The 17,122-nt window shown below is 37.2% G+C and overlaps 2 protein-coding genes across 3 annotated transcripts; both read left to right on the plus strand.

The window, feature by feature from the left end:
* Positions 1-827: 827 nt before the first annotated feature.
* On the plus strand, positions 828-10,715 carry LOC109044171 (uncharacterized). Of its 2 annotated transcripts, none has more exons than XM_019061736.2 (6): positions 828-1,254; positions 2,787-2,979; positions 4,121-4,289; positions 5,206-5,327; positions 5,707-5,850; positions 8,962-10,715. In XM_019061736.2, exons 1-6 carry the CDS (start codon positions 1,100-1,102, stop codon positions 9,277-9,279), a joined length of 1,101 nt encoding a protein of 366 aa, XP_018917281.2. In that variant the 5' UTR covers positions 828-1,099; the 3' UTR covers positions 9,280-10,715. The 2 variants fall into 2 exon arrangements, with proteins under 2 accessions (XP_018917281.2, XP_018917282.2); XM_019061737.2 differs by lacking the exon at positions 828-1,254 and adding an exon at positions 1,476-1,693.
* Positions 10,716-12,673: 1,958 nt separating this feature from the next.
* On the plus strand, positions 12,674-16,714 carry mRpS26 (mitochondrial ribosomal protein S26). Its single transcript, XM_019061763.2, has 3 exons — positions 12,674-13,121; positions 14,670-14,937; positions 16,388-16,714. Exons 1-3 carry the CDS (start codon positions 12,865-12,867, stop codon positions 16,583-16,585), a joined length of 723 nt encoding a protein of 240 aa, XP_018917308.2. The 5' UTR covers positions 12,674-12,864; the 3' UTR covers positions 16,586-16,714.
* The last annotated feature ends 408 nt before the right edge of the window (positions 16,715-17,122 follow it).

Genomic DNA, 17,122 nt, shown 5'->3' on the forward strand with positions numbered 1-17,122 from the left:
GGTTCACATTATCTAACTCAAATTGTTTACCGAAACGAATATGCAATTGTAACAAAATACAACAATGCCTTTCGAAGTCCAACTTTCCAAATTTAGCGATAGAAATGAATTCTGCTCCAAAGTATTGTTTTTGTTACCATTTCAACTTTTCCCACTCATTTTAAAAGAACATGCTCTAGAAGAGAATTCATCACTCGCTAAGTTTGGAAAGTTGGAATGAGTGGGGAGAACAAGATCATTAATTTGAATTTGGCGGGCGAATCAAGCCAGGGAACCTGAGCTCGTGTTACGAGCGCACTCTACTGGCTTATGGTGCAACTACTTGTAAATTTAGTTCACAAAACCGCTACAAGATCGCTGTACTGTCAGCCGTTTTCCTCAAAATCGAACAACCGCAAATTCTGAACCAGGCGCTTTGATTGGTCCAGAGCGGTTCATTCCAATTATTCCGAGTTGAACCAAAACAAGCGGGAATTTCAAATAATTCCGGATATCCTGTCTACCAAATCGTTTCCGTTTCCGGTAAACAGTGTTGTCAGTTTTACGAGCATTTGATAAGTAAAACTGACAACACTGTTTACCGGAAACGGAAACTATTTGGTAAACAGGATATCCGGAATTATTTGAAATTCCCGCTTATTTTGGTTCAACTCGGAATAAATGGAATGAACCGCTCTGGACCAATCAAAGCGTCTGGTTCAGAATTTGCGGTTAAGATTCCTTCTGTTCGAAAAGAGGAATAATTGGGAAAATGAAGCAATTTGAACTTGATTTGAACCAATTTGCGTGAATCTACATTTCCCTAACAACAACAACCCTAACCCTATTTTCCCTCGACCTCCTCGAAGTCCAAGTCCCCGATTCCGTAATCTACTCGTTTCGTTGCAACTAGCCAGTAGTTTCATTATTTTTCAGCTTTTCCTCTTCATTTGTTTCCAAAATTAGGAAGTAGAATCTGTATGGTTATCCACAATCAGTTTACTTGCTTCTCGGTCACCTACTACTTATGTTTATTGTTTAGGCATCTCATCGCTACTGCATAATTTTATCTCACGCTCACCGCGTTAAGTGTGGAATTCTCATCATCACTCCTTCCATCATGTCCTTGCGCTTGAATCTTAAATCTGCTTTTCTCCAACAAAAGTCCAACGTCAGCTTCTGCAAGAAATGCAGCATTAGCACCTATTCAGCCGTGCTCAACAAAATGAGGGAAGGAAGATTCTTGAACAAATTGATGGGGCATTCCAAGAAAAGGTAAAATCCAGCATTTTCTACTGTACCAAACTCGACCGACTTCATCGCTAGGTCCTTTATTTGAGCCTCCACAATGATCAAACTCGTCCGAAATGTAACAAACCAAACAAGTCAATGCAGCTCCGCTTTCCCACTTTATAACGCTTTGGCCATGGTTCAGTTTTTTCTTGGCTCTCAGTATGAGATACTTACTTGACCTTTATGATCGAGAACTTGGCGCAGTAAGTGTAATTACTGAGAGTGAAGGATTTCTAAAGTCAGTGCGTTTATCAAGATATTCAGTCCCATCATTGATACAGGCAGCCGGAACTTTTTCTAGCCTGATAACTGACGCTCTCTGTTTGCATTAGTTTGCCATCGAATGCAAGGGCAACATGCTTAGCAATTTTGTAGCCTTCAGACAATGTGGACTTCAATACTTTCTCCGTCCTACTTCAAGGTCAGCGCTGCGTTATTCAGCCTTTTCCCTCTCGTGTGTGCCCTTGCCCTTCCTTTTCAAGAAATTGTTCAAGTGGAATCCACCTGCTTAGAGCGCCTTTTAAATTTTGCCGCACATACCCATCATTCCTGCCTAAGTAGAGTTAATCCATTGACCCAAGGAAGATTTACACAGGTATGGAAAAGTTGAAAATTTCCCATGAGCCTCAGTACGTGTCACATGACTACGTGACGTAGGTTAAGGGGCCCGTTTTTTAATTAAATTACTATCAAATTAACATTCAAACGTTTGTGCGTTTAAACTTTAAAATTAATATCGCATTATCAAAATTGTGCAAAAAATCCCACAAAATTTTGACAAACGATAAACCGAACATAATAAATCAAAATAATCAAAACATTCAAAATGGCTGACGTTAAGGGGCCGCTGAAGAGCCAATCAGAGGCCAGTTGTTAAGTTCTGTCCATACCTGTGTAAATCTACCTTGCCATTGACCCATATTTTCTTCAAGACTAGAATCCACATGAAGGAAAGCTCAAAACCTTTTGACTCAACTGGTGGTCTGCTGACTGATATGTGGTGGTCGGCAGAGGCAGGCTAAAGTTTTTTCAACACTTCGGTCGAAGGGGACGGAAACTGAAAGAAGTAATTTTCATGGTGATTATGGAATTGGTTGCAGCTTATGATTGTAATGAACTCCAACCTTGATTGATGTAAAATATCTGTAAAATGTAAATTCAAAATGCAACAGTGGCTTGAATAATGCTCAAGGAAGGAATCATCTGAAGAAGGAAGAGAAAATTTCTCGACCATTGTCTCCAAGAGTTTCACAACCCCGGATTATTGGGAATCGGGACCCAGGCAAAGAGACCCCTCCCCCTCCCTTAAATGAAACACATACCAAAAGTCAAATTATAAAAGGATAAAACCAAAAAAATAAAAGGTTTTTCGTTTTTATTGGTGATCCGCTGCCTCTTTTCTCGGTGAAAAGTGGCTCGCAGCTAATAAATGTTGAGAACTTCTGCTTTGATCTATCAGTCAATCTGTGTGGTTGTGATGTTTACTAGCCCAAAACTTCTGTTTACTTTTATAGGCGGCGAACATGGCAGCCAGATGTTGCTCCTTCAAACAATGTGATGGGTGAAATGTTGAAACGTTCAGTAGGAAAGCAGCATATGCAAAGACTATCAGTGCTCAACCACATGTTCATGGAAAACATAACGGATTATTTGTCTTCATGCGAGCTGTCTGAGAAACTTGCTGAGTTCAATTTAGAAATATCTGAGGTGAGCTGTAAAAAATGTTGTTACAAGAAGTTATTTTCATTACGTGAAAAGAAACAATTAGTGGGCAGAAAGGCCTTGATGAAATTCTTTTACGCAACTTCTTGAGTTTCTTATATGAGCCCTAGCTGTAGGGTGTCCCTTATTTTTTAGATTTTTGAATTTCAAGTAGGTCAACCTCTCAAAAGTTTCTATGTGGTGTAAAAACACACCTGCTTTTTTTAAAAAGATTTTTACCTGCTGCCCGAGGGGCGAAAAAGGTGCATGTTGAAAATAGGTTATTTCACAGTTTTGAGGAGTCATCTCTGACTGAAAATGTCGAGTTATGGTTCATAGGGCAAAAATTTCAACCATTTTGCCTAGAAATTTACCGTTTAGTAGATACAGAAGCAAATACCATGGGTGCGTGAGCGGAGGTGCGCAACCCCTCGCTGGCCCCGCGAAGGCTGCTAGTGCGCAGCCCTCGCTGTAGCTACAGTGGTCAGTTAACGACGTATGCGCTGATAGATTTTACAAAAGTAATGAAACACTTTAGCTTTCAGTAGTTCAATAAGTCAAGCTGCCAAAATGAAGTGGAAAAAGATTATGACACTTTATTACGTACACATAACACAAGAAAACTTAAGGAACTTAATGAAAAATTTCCGAACATCTGTTATGATTAATGTAATTTTCAGAGCAAGGAACAAATTCACCTGCTAAAGATTCAAATGAGTCCTGCTTGGGTTTTTTGGATCTCCCGACCTTTCACTTAAAATTAGAGGACTCTTGTAACAAATTCTGGAAGTCCTCCTCTTATGTTCTTACTTTTCGATTATACTCGTATGTTTTCAGTCGGAAATGAATCCTCAAAACTGTGAAATAATCTATTTTCAGCATGCTCCTTTTCGCCCCTTGGGCAGCGGGTAAAAATTTTTTTAAATTTTTTTTAAAAAAAAGAGGTGTGTTTTTACACCACATAGAAACTTTTGAGAGGTTGACCTACTTGAAATTCGCAAATTTAAAAAATAAGGGACAGCATAAATAGCTGGCAGAGGTTGTTTTCTTGCTCAATTTTACAACACAAATGCATATACCTATTATTGATAAATCACTGAATTGATCATTCTTTCAACTGAAAAGTGTCGTCTTCATTCTTTTTTAGGTAAAAATATCAGTCGATTTGAATTTTTTGAATGTTTATTGGAGCAGCACTGCCCGGGACAGTCATGATACAATTCAAGCAGAGCTAGAAAACATTGCTTTCCCACTAAGGAATGAATTGTCGCGGTTGCAAGTGATGGGATCTGTACCACGAATTATTTTTATAAGAGGTTAGACTTTCCACCTCTTTTTTACAATTTTTGCATTTTAAGATGAAAGAAGAAAAGAATAAAAGAAAATTTTGCACATACCACATTATCTCCACCATTTGGACCGCGTTTAACAGAAAGGAACTAAGCCATATCAGCTATTGCCAATTTAAATTGGGCAATTTAATTTTTTATGAGAAAACGTTTGTGCGGATCCTTTTGAAAATGTTAAGGAATTTGCTTCGTACTGTGGAGAAAATTCACTGAAATTTGCACAGAAAGCCGCTCAACTGTTTTCATGTAAAAAATTAAATTAGCCAATTATATTCGGCAATAGCTGATGTTGTTCGGTTCCTTTCTGTTTCACGCGGTCCATTTAGAGTCTTCTCCCGTGAGGAAGGCTTGCTAAAGCCAGAGTTACTGATTGAAGGTGAAGCAGGTAATCAAAGTGATGCTCTGGAAAATCGAGTGCAAAGTTATAGGCAAAATTTTCAGGTTAGTTTCAGAAAAGAAATTTGAGTGCTCTGTATCAGGAATACATTAGTAGGTTTAAAATTTTTTATGGGAATGCCTATATCTCTGCACCGTACCAATAATCGGCCATGGTATGTCTCTTTGTAAAAGTGTGAGGACGGTGAGATTTCTTTTCTGTATTCTGTAGCAGCGGTTGTATTTTGAAAGATTTTAATGTCTTTTCACATCCACTGTCCAAAAAACTTTGCAAGATTCTATAACTCTCCATCATTAAAAAAGATGTAGCCACATATTCATTGTTGACCTGAGAGGTTATGAGTTGTTCTTTCAATTTGTTGCCCAGAACGTGTAGACCCTTCTGTTTGATTCTTTTATATATTCCCAACTCGTCTATTGATTAAGCTTTTTTTAAGAAAATAGCATTTCTCGAATTTTAATTTTTTCTCTTTTTTTCTACTTCTAGATGAGAAAAGTGACTCTTTGGCTATAATAGACGACCTTCTAAGGAAAGCAGACTATGGTGAAGATTTTGTACCATCAGATGCAACTTTATTCCAAGGCATCGAACTCCCCAAATCTGCGGAGGTGAGATTAATACTGTTTTATGAGCGTTACTCAAACATCCAAGAACTGACCGAGTGTAAGGTCTCTTCCTTTAAGCCTAAATTATTCTTATTTTTTCCAGCCTATCCCAATGTGCTTGAGAGCTGATAACTCTTTTTATTTTCAACTTTAATTCTGTTTGTTTCGGCTTCTGCAAGAAATAGAACTTGCAGAATTGCAGAAGTCATATTTCTATCTTTGTCATGCTCCGCCACCATGTTTGTTGTGTTCATCACATTTGAGACTAATTTCTAACCCCGCCCCGGTTTTAGTTTTTTTTTTCTTAGTAATCACAGCATTTCTTAGTTCCGCTTATTTTATCTTTTTCTCTGTAAATTATTGTGACACAAAACTTTTATAGGTTTTAGAATTTGAAGCCTCTGAAGCAGGGAAGAAAGCTGCAGAAGAGCGTTTACAAGAATCTCATCGAACTGAAGTGGCCCGCCTCATGGCATTGCAGAAACACAATGTGTTTAATTTGGATCAGGGCGCTATTATGGGAAGAGTAAGTTATTGAAAATTTCTCCTTGTTTCTTAAGTACCTGTTAATGGATGAAGGTGCTCAACTGCAAAGTTTGAAAATATTACAAAAAGAAAGTAAACTACAAGGATGCTTAAGCTACATACGCACATACATACATACATAAACATCGCTCCTACAGTGCACTCAAGCGCTTTGCGTCAACTAAATGCCACATGTGTCTCCCTACCCAATGATTATCGGGCAACTTACAACATAACATCTCTTTGCGGATGCCCAGCCGCTATTTCTTCATTGGACGTCCCAGTCGCCTTTTTCCAGGGATACCGGATCCAAAACCTAAGATTATAAAACCCCATAAAAATAAGGTGCTTCATGTCATGTTGAACGAGAATAGTTTCAAATCCATCTCTTGGTTTTAGCTCTTGAATATTTGGAGACTTCTGTTTTTTTATTTTTTATTTATTTATTTATTTATTTTTTTTTGTGATGGAAGAATCTCTTAAGTCTAATTTTCTTTACCTGGAAACGCAGCAGTGCCCGGATTATCTGACCACCAATTATTTGACTGGTATGTTGGAATTTTTTAGCCAACAAGCGTTAAATTCAGGGTAAAGCAGAAATCTCACTGCAGAGGAAAAAAGCTCACACACAAGCTTAATTTTCCCTCAAAAAGATACGCTGTTTAGTGCAACACTAGTAACAACCATTCAGGAAGGCAACTTGAGAAGCGTTTCAGCCTTGTTAGGCCAATCCTCAGTGCAGTGCAGCCTCCTGAATTTTCTGCAACCAAGCTCGGAGAGGTCGTGAAAACCAGCCTGAGACTTGGGCAAGCGGATGCTGGCGGCAAGTAAACTTGTGCTATCTAGCGAGCGATTATCGAATTATTCGACCCTCCAGTTATCCGATTTAGTCAAAATTAAGTTTATGGTCAAGAACAAGCTAGCCGCATTGTAGAGAACTGGTTCTTTGGGCTGGATTGAAAAAATATGTAGTTTTTTGCCAATTAAATTATTGTTTAACAAACATTTCGGAAAAATAGCCTAGGCCTGGTTACTAACAGAACCTGAAATGACTTTTTTCAGTCTTTATTTGGTGGTTTTGATTATTCGACTTTTTCGATATTGGACACTTCCTTTGCTATGAATTTTCAGATAATCAGAGCATTACTGTAATTTTACGTAAAATTTTATAGTACATATTTGATTTTTAACAGGCAGAGAGTTCACCTTCTTAGTGAGCATTCAACTCTCATAATTAGATGAACTCATAGCCTCCTATATTCATTCATTTCTATGAGCATCAGGCAATGTCTGTTAACTCTCCTGTTACCGAAAAATTAAACAATTATTAAAGGAATAAACCTCCTAGGTTGATGCAATGGCCTCTGAATGAGTTTTTATGACGAACGGACTACTGTTTCAGAATGTTCAAATTTAAGAGCTCTAGTAATGACATAAGTTTCTATCATAATGTTTGTTGGAAAGGTAGGGATGGAGGAATGATTCAAATGAATGTTACATGTCCATGTGAGAGAATTCATAATACTAAGACCAAAAAAATTTGGGAAACTTCCTGTCTCTGTCTTTTCCATTCTGCCCTGTTCCCGAATGGTCAAAAGAAAAAACCACAAGACAAAAGCCTAACTTTTTAATGATTAAAAAGCATGTTGCCTCTTGACTAGAGTGGAGCATCCAAAGCCATGGCACTGAAAGGGTCTAAGGTGCGCTCTCTGTGTGTATTGGGGGAAAAAATAAAAAGAAAACAACAACAAAAATTCTGGAAAAACTAAAGGTAAAATTAAAGTATTTTTCAGAATTATAACAATGAGGGAATTTTATGTCTGTTTCCAATCTATTCCAGCAAAAATAAGTCATGAAGTGAATCATGTAGATCAGATTTTTTTCTAAATTTTTTGGTTCAGGAAAATTGTAGTAAACGTTGAAAAGGTTAGGAAAGATATCTGTTTCGCACAAGAAATACAGCAGACTGCTGTACTTTTAAAAATTAGTCAAAAATCATCTTCAACATATCAGCAATGTCTGAAATGCACTCAAGAACACACATTGAATATTTGATATCCCAAATTTTCAAATTTTATGCGTCTGTAAGCTCTTTGTTTTGTTGGGCTAGCAAGCAAGTACTCAGAGAGTAATGTAAGAATACCTAACTTAAATAAACAAGCAATCCTGCAAACTGTCACCAACCTTCCTCAACTATGGATCCATTTATTTCAAGTATTTATTTTTGTAACACTTAGAAACAAGGATAAAATAAATTCTAAAAATAGTTGAAAGCATACGTGACAACTAGTTGTTTGTTCATTTAGAAAAGGCTTTGTTATGTCTCTCTCTGCAAACTAATTGCCAGTAACTTAGAGAAAAGTGCCTGTCGTTTTGGTAAATTTTAAAATGTGTGATATAGAGCACGAAAACTGCATTAAAAAGTGGCTTTTAAACTTTTCTGGTATGTGCAACAGTCCGTTGTTTGTTCATCATTTAAGTGCATCTCTCTGTAGCGTATCAAGAAAAAAATGCGAGTCGTGCCTTGGTAGTCAAGTTTTTAAGATAGAGAGCGATATTTCACAATCGAACCTCTGCAAACAAAAAAATCAATTTTAATGAGTAACTGGCTCGGACACAGCTGGAAACAATTATTGATGAAAGATATGATGTTTTGACTAGTAGCCTTGTCATTATCATCCATGAATAATTGTGGAAAACTACAAAACTATCAGTCCATGTTTGCAAGGCAGAGACTAGACAACCAGCTGACCGAGGTATTGTTCCTTTGTTTGACAGGGTTGCCTCAGTCAGAGAATGTCGGAACGTTTAAGGGGATTTTAAAAAGTCAGGAAAATCTTGAAATGTAAGGGAAAATGACAGAATTTTCCGGAAAATATTGTCTAGTCACCTTTATTTGCTTTCCAGAATGGGTTTAGTGTTTCGAACAACAGATTTTGTGAGGAAACTATTTCAAAGTATGTCTTTTCAACCATCCGGCATTTCCTCAATTATCAGGGAATTTTACCAAAATGTGACTGAGAAATGTTGTGGAATTTAATGTTAATAAGTCTATGGCAGTCCTGGTTTGAAGCGAGTATATTCAATAATTATTTCATCATTTTTCTTTCAGATTAAAGCAGCTGTTGAAAAGTCGAGAGCTCCGCATCGTAAACATCTGACTTACGGAGAAATTCCCACAGAGCCCAAACCTGAGGAATCCTTGGCTGAAATCACCGCGAAAATAAAAGCCTTGACGTCAACAGAGGTTAAAGATTTCATGACTGAGCGAAGGAAGGCAGCATTGAAAGACCAACGATTACTGATGCGAGAGGAGATGAGAACTCCTGATCAAAGGATCAAAGAGTCTGACCTAGATGAACGAATCCGGGAAGAGTTTGCCGATGACTATAGTAATTATGATTTTAGAGATTCAGATGATCATCGCTGAAATGATGCCCATCCAAAGTCATCAAAGAAGTTTACAGCAATGCAAAGCAAGTACACTTGTCTGCTTAGTCGAAATCCCACTTCCGGAAATTCGCCTCTTGTGTGATGGAGCGAAACAATGAAATGTTTGAGAAATAGTTGGACTGCCAAATCACTCCTATCAACCACTCAGTTTAGGTGAATATTAATACTCTGTTTGACAGTTACTTTTAGATCAAAATCGCAAGTTAAAACGAGTTGGTGAAACGAAACTGTTTAATTACATTATCTGAGAGGTGCAAATTAGCAAAGTCATGGGAACTTCTTCAATTTTTATTTAAGTATTTATTCTCTCTGTCGTAATTCTCTTTTAAGGAGTTTTATTTTGCCTGCTTTCTCTTGGACTTGAAAACTGCACGGTCTTTTCTAATTAGGTCTCGTCCTCTATAAGAAGTCTCATCAGTGATTAATGCTTACTTCCAAAAGGGTATGATTTTCTTAACTCACTCTCTTTTCCAAAAAAGACGTAGGTTCTCTGCCACCAATTATTTTGTCATTGCAGCTTGTCGTATCATTTTTTCAAAAACCCATTGATGCCTCTCAATCTTGTTTTGCAAATGGGTGGCAAGGAGAGTACTGTTTTGAATAGAACATATGCGTCAAGGGCGCACTGAGAAAAAGGAAAGGTATTGCAGAAGCATGAGTGGGAAGAAAAAAAATTGTACCTTAAACGAAGCTACTGCGTCCTCAATTCAAATGTTGAAATGATTTCGTAGTGAATATGAGGATCAGATCTTAAAACTGCACTTCATCAGTATGACTCAAAGAACCATTATAGCACATAAGCTTGTTGGGAGCGGAAAATGAAAAAATAAAAATCACATATAACCATAAAATATACTGACCAAAACTCTGCAAAAACATAAAACCAGATAAAGGCAAAAAAAAACAAAAAAAACAGTGATTCCAGAGCTGGATTAGGGTGCCAACCGCAGGGTATTTAGACTTTGAATTATATTGGTTTCGAGAAGTAGGGCCTGTAATCAACCCAAAAAATTAGTTAATTTCGGTATTTATAAATTTGGTACTTTCACCTTGAAATGGTCATCTCCTTCCAGTATTCAGTTCGCAACTGAACTGTTTTCACTGTCACTGATGAAACTTCCAGGCATTGCTGAGTGACCTTTAAGTTATGTATAAGCGTGAGTTTCAAATGCTGTTCCATGAAGCCTTCAACCTAAAGTTAGTGGGTTGCCATTTGGAAACCAAAAGTTTAAGTCAGCGGTACCCATTCAAGGTTATCCATCCAATATTTTGAGGGATCTGAAACGCAGGTAGTTTCCTTCAACCCACGGTCACTAAATTAATTTAGTATTTTGTGTGGAAAATAATGTGCCCAATGTTATAAAGTTTGTTATGTGATCAAGGAATGATTAATTAAATGGAAATTAAAAACTATGTCATCTTTTCATTTCATCCAATCTCAGTTATTCTGAGGTAGGGGAGTTTGATCGATACAGCCTATCTAATTTTTTACCGTTTTTCTGCATGTATGAAAGTCCTTTATTAGGAGTACCACAAAAGTGCATTTTCACGTGCTCATGGAACTTTTCAAGTTGTCTCTCTTTACGTAGATTCGCAGACCAAATAAGGGGCTTGGCAGACATAATGCAAAAGTGGAGGTTTTACTATTTCGAGAAATGCATGTTTGAAGTTTGGAAATTGCATGGGTCCTTATGGTGGGAAGAAATTTCAAACCGTTTTTTTTTTTGCTTAAAAAGTGGAATTTGGGAGCGAATTTTTCTCAGAATACGTATTAAAATTAGATTCGCTCGTAATCATTAATATCTCAATTTTTTCAAAAACTGCACTTATGGGCCTTTCCCTCCAAGCCCTACAAATAATGAATAAGTATCACTTATATCTGATTCTTTATTGAAAAGGTCATTCTCAGATTTGGTCCACTCACGAAATAATGCTTTTCAATTGCCACAAATTGTTCAAACAATAATGGGAGTATTTGTGTATAGTGTGTTGAATGATATCATAAATATATTTCTATCTCCAATCATAATTTTTTCAGATTGATATTTAAAGAGCCGCACCATCAAAAAATTAGTACTTTTGCTGTGCAAGTTTCAAAATTTTTCATTTTTGTGAAAGCAAAGAGGAAAAGTTTATTTTTAGCAGTAAGAAAAATAAAACAAATGTATTAGAACCAATGAACATGCAGTTGTCAACTTGCTCAGCTTCATCTTGGGTTAAAACAAATTGAAAATTGCAGAATTTTATTACAGCCACTGCAAGAAACTGAAATTATTAATTATTAATAGTATAGCAGAATTTGTGATCAGTATATCAAAATCAAAGGGGTTGTCTCCTCAAAAAAATACAAAGTCGAAAAATAAAAAATAAAGGAAAAAAATAAATAAGTAAAAATTATACTAACAACCCAATTTAAGAAATTCTTACAATCGTTGAAGGAAGATGCAGTTTTTTTTTTTTTTCAAAGGAAAATTGTGAAAAATGATGAAAAAGAAAAAAAAATAAAGTTTTTTTCATAGCTTCCGAAAGCCCAGTAATAATCTATGAAAAAATAATTTAATATCTTTCTGAGGAAAATTAGAGGATTCCGTAAAGGTAAAACATTTCAGTAGTCATGCTAGAATAGTATAGCGTTGTGTCTGTTTCTTATGTTTGCTCTTGTTTTTTAGCACCCATTTCATTGTTTCTCATCTTCAAGTGACCAGTTAGACCACCTGCCAGCTACCCACCAGAGGTTTCTGACAAGTAGTCTTTTGCAAGGATTTGGGCTCTTAAAATTTGCCTTAAGCTGTTGGACCAGGTCCATAAAGGCACAGAATATATAGGCTACACCAACCCTGGCGTTACCCTATATATTCTGAGATTAAGGGGAGCCATACCTAGCCCCCCCCCCCCCCCCTCTACCCCCATCAAATAGGTAAACCAAAGTGCTCTTAAATCAGATTTGAAGTTTTTTTTTTTCTGCTCTCTTTTGAAACATTAATTTTCTCCCGGAGTAAAACTCCAAATTTTATCAGAAAATTCACAAGATTTCTTCTTGGGTATTCGGTAGGCGACTTTGTGGAGTGACTAATTGAGAAAGCAGTAATCATTGAGTTACAGTATCAAATTATATTTAATTGTCCAAGGGGAGAGGTAACCTGCTTCAGGATATCAGTATGTTCTAGTGACATGCCCGTAAGTGCTTGCCATCACTCTTTCATTGGAAAGTAAAAATCGTAAACTCGCTAATATTCGTCGAACAACTACTTACGCCGGACCCCTGGAAAGAATCTCCCAATTTAAAGTTTCCCGGGCTTTTTCAAATTTCGTTACTCGTAGAGTCAACGGTGCATATCGGCTGATGATTTTTCGGCCCTCCCCACACCAATATATCTAACCTAAAAACCAGTGTTGTTATGTTATCATCGCCCCGTTTGGCAATTTTCACGCTTTTCTCATGTGATTTAATCCTCTTTCTATTTAATTTTCACCACCTATGTTTTGTTTTAGTTCATAGTGTTATCGATTTGTGCACCTCAACTCTAATGACAGTCTAGCCCTCTTGTCTTACGTCGCAATTATGGCGTCCCTTCTAAGAACATCCCTCAACCCGAGGAATGTCTTGCGGCTTGGGAGTAATATCGAACCCCAATTTTCCCCTGCTACTACTCCATGGACACAAACCGTACGGTGGAGGAGGGACAGGAAACCTATGTGGCTAGGACCCAGCAAATCGAAGAGGTATTGGGTTCCCCCTCGGCCCAATCAACCGCTAGAGGAAAAGGTAGAGCTGCGGAGGCTCTTCACACGATACAAAACTGAAGTTAGCGCATTGCAGTAAGTATCTAAAAGATGTATTCTTGACATGTCACCTTTGATCATTTAGACACTGTAACGTTATCTTGCCACTCAATCCTAATTGAAGGTTCTTCGGTCATCTCCAGAATACAAGCTGTTGAATGCATAACATAACAATCTATTGCCGGCCTAAAGTGCGAAACCTGTCTCTTCGTTTGCAACATTGCAGACCTCCTGCTGTACCTTATTTTTTCATGATAGAACTACTTAACCTAATTTCCTGAAAACTTCCTTAATTTTTCTTCTTTGTCAGTAGAATATTCCGTAGAAATTTCAAGCTGGAGCTTGCGCATAGTGTAGTGAGATATCGATGGTGAAAGTCGGCAATCGCATAACTCGGTTTGCGACGTCACAGACTTCCTGTTATACTTATTTTTTAAACAGAAAACTACTCAACGGTAATTCTTTAAAACTGCCATGATTTTTCTTCTATGTGCGAGGAAAAGTCTGCAAAAACTTCAAGGAATCATGTCCATTTGTTCTCCTTTAAAAAAACAACATAGTTGCGGAGATTTTCAGACACCGCAAACGAGTCATGTGATTGCCGACTTGCACCGTCGATATTTGTCAAAGTATTGTTTATGTCACCATTCACCAGTGGGGCCATCTGACTGCATGCATTAAGGTGATTCGATGGACGCCATATTTTGTGTCAGAACGGCATGCGATACGTTGCATCAATTGGTTCCATTTTTTTAGCTACTTGTCATTTTTCTCGAATTTTGAGATCACAATTCTTTTGTCAGGAGACGAAAGCACTCACTTACCAATTTTAACAAAGAAATTCAATGTTATAACGACGTGGTTTTTTTAGAGAGAAAACATCACATTTGATACTGATATCACAACTGCACTCGAATGTGATATTTTCTCTCTGAAAAGACCACGCCTTCATTAAGTACGTTGAATTCGTTTGTAAAAATTGGTAAGTGAGAGCTTTAGTCTCCTGACAACAAAATTGCGATCTCAAAATTCGAGAAAAATGATGACCTAGAAGCTGAAAAAATTGAGCCAATCGATGCGATATATCGCACGTCGTCCTGACACAAAATATGGCGTCCATCGAATCACCTTAACCTGTTGATTCAGAACTAATCAGAGATTGATGTTTGTCTCAACATACGATGCCCGAGCCCTTTGTAATAAATTGGCTTATTTTCCTTTGAGAGCATAAAATAGGAGCAGAGATTTTGAAACACCGCAATTGAGAAACGTTGTTTTGCACTCTAGTCATTGAAATAGTTGTTACAAGAACAATATATGAAAATAAAAAAAGGTTCACCAAAAAATTTCCAAGAGCAATAGCTGATTACATCTTGACAATTATTTTATGACGATTTTACTCTTGTAAATATCCTGAAATTTTGCGCCTCTTGTCACGACCGGCATGTCCGTGGCTGACTGATTTTTGGATGCTTAGATCATTGAACTCTTTTTAACCTTTTACTTTTCATTTAGCCAGGAGTCAATCATTTATTACATGTTCATCCGTGAGAGTTTCTCTAATCTAGTCTTTGGCAATTACAGTGACCTGATCAAAGAAAACATGAAAGAGGTGCAGGAGAAACAGAAACAAGCCCTTCAGTTTCAGTCAAAAGAGGAAGAAGAGGCCGAGTGGGTAGAGTGTATGGCCATTAATGATGACTGGAACGCGGAGTCTGCTGCACTCAGGGAGCAGAGGATAGCACGCGAGTTGGAAGCGGTCGAAGAACGCGCTTTGCAGTTAAAACTTGCTCGAGATGAGGAGAAGCGGAAACTGGCAGCGGAGTTAAATGCTAAAGTTAGAGCAGAAAAGGTAGGTTCGGAATATTATTTATGCACTAATCGTTTACCAGGGTGATTATATATGAGCAAGTACCAAACTTATTTTCCTCAAATAATGGTTTATTTAAAAAAAAACTTGAATCTTTGAAAGTACCACCATTTCTCACGGCTAGAATTGCAGCTGTCTATTCTCAAAAAATCTCTTTTAGAAACCTCAAATTAAAGCTTAGAATATCTGAGTGCTTAATATTGCATTTGATCAGGTAATGAAATCTCCCTGATTTTCTTCTATTTGAATACGGTTGGCTTTAATTTCGGTTTTTATAGCCAGTTTCTTCAATAAGTCGGCCTCCTGTAGCTTAGTGGTTGTAGCGTTGGCCCTATGACCAAGAAGTCCCGGGTTCGATTCCCGGCCGGGTGATCTGAGTTTGATGGTCTCAGGCAATGGTCACCTAGGGCTGGGGTAATAAGCGTGGGATTAGCTGATAGACTATTTGAAATTGGTAAAAGAAAAATAAAAATAAAAAAAATAAATAAATAAATTAAACTTGATTGGAAGTGCTTCTAAATGTACTCGTTCCATCTTTTGCCAAAAATTTGAAGCGAAAGCAGTATTTTCAATAAATGGACTCAGTATCTTAATGTGTGATTGTTTTCAATATATCGACGGTGAAATTCCCAAACCCTGCATCTCGGTCTACAACGTTGCAGACCTCCTGTCTCACTTTATTTTTTAAATGGAAAAAGACTCTCCGTCAATGTTGAAAAACTTCATGAATTTTTTTTTCGGTGCAAGGTAATCTCTGTAAAAATTTCAAGGAATAACGTTAATTTGTTATCGTTAAGAAAAAAAAAAAATAGGAGTGATCCATTAGAGTCATAACAGGAATGGTGTATCCTTAAACTTCGATGAAAATAACTGTTTCCTGATCAAATTCAATCAATGCATTACTGCAAGATAAGTGTATGCAATGCATTGAAGTAAAATTATTCCCCTGTAATAATACCCTGTCACAAACCAGAAAACTTTAATTGAAAACGACATGCAATGTGTACATCAAATTTATCACACTCAATGAAAATATATGTCTAATTTCATACTCAGAAGCGAAGCTCAATCCCTTAATAGGATGTATTCAAGCCAAAAAAGTCTGATCATTGAAATTGATAGGCAAAGCAATAGACAAAGAAGACAAAAGGAAAATAAAGTAATCCCATTGGTGGAAGTGGGTGGTTGCAATGGAGAGAAGAGGTAAGTAATAAACAATTTAACAGTAACCCTCGAGAGACCCTACAGTTAGTCCATCATTTTCTCTTTTGGTCTGTAGGAACCACCACTTTCAACCAATAGGATCGATCCATATTCCCTATGTCTTCTTTGTCTATCAATTTCAATAATCAGCCTGCAGGCAAATGATTGAACTGTATTAAAGACCGAACCTGGGATCTCTTATGATGTTCTGTTCTTTATTGTTTTTCAGGAGAGATCCAAAACGTACATAACTCCAGAAAACATAGATGAGGCAATAGAGCAAGCTTTAAACACAGTCGTAGATTTTAACTACTCCATAGATCTTCGAGGAAATAAGTATATTGGCAAGAGGACTAAACCTGAATCCCAAAATGCGAAGAGGATCAGTGATAGTCACGAACCGATAAAGAGAGAAATTGCTGCTTAGTGCAAAATCACTCTGTAGAGGTAACTCTTATTTTGTTCTATTTTAATAATTATTAATTCTATAAGTTAAGATTTTGTCAAACGCTTGTCAAAAGTCCTGTATATAAATTGAGTATGTTTTCATTTTCAATTCAGTCGTTTTTTTTCCAATCATGGGCAGTCAGCCTATCGGCAGTTGAAAACCCCACGAGCCATCTGGGGCTATGAGTTTTTATTCAGGAAGTATTTCAAACTAATTTGTTTTCCCCTCAGAAAAGAGAGCTGGACCATCATTTCAATGTAAATGTCGACTAGATAATGTCAATTTATTTATCAGCCTCTTAAGAAGCACACTTGATGCCTCTTGAGAACTGGTGAGGGCAATCAAAACAATTTCTCCCTTTACATCATAGAGTTAGTGTCACATTGTTAGCCCCTGAGAGTTGTCCCACCCTAGAAATTGTTCATAGAGGAATTACTCCTAAATTTTGAGTTACTGAAATTTTTAAAATTCCAAACCTCTGGTTCATCGAGCCGGAGGGATTATTTTGGACCTACC

This window comes from Bemisia tabaci, chromosome 9 (assembly GCF_918797505.1).
Source record: "Bemisia tabaci chromosome 9, PGI_BMITA_v3".
Classification (NCBI taxonomy): Eukaryota; Metazoa; Arthropoda; class Insecta; order Hemiptera; family Aleyrodidae; genus Bemisia; species Bemisia tabaci.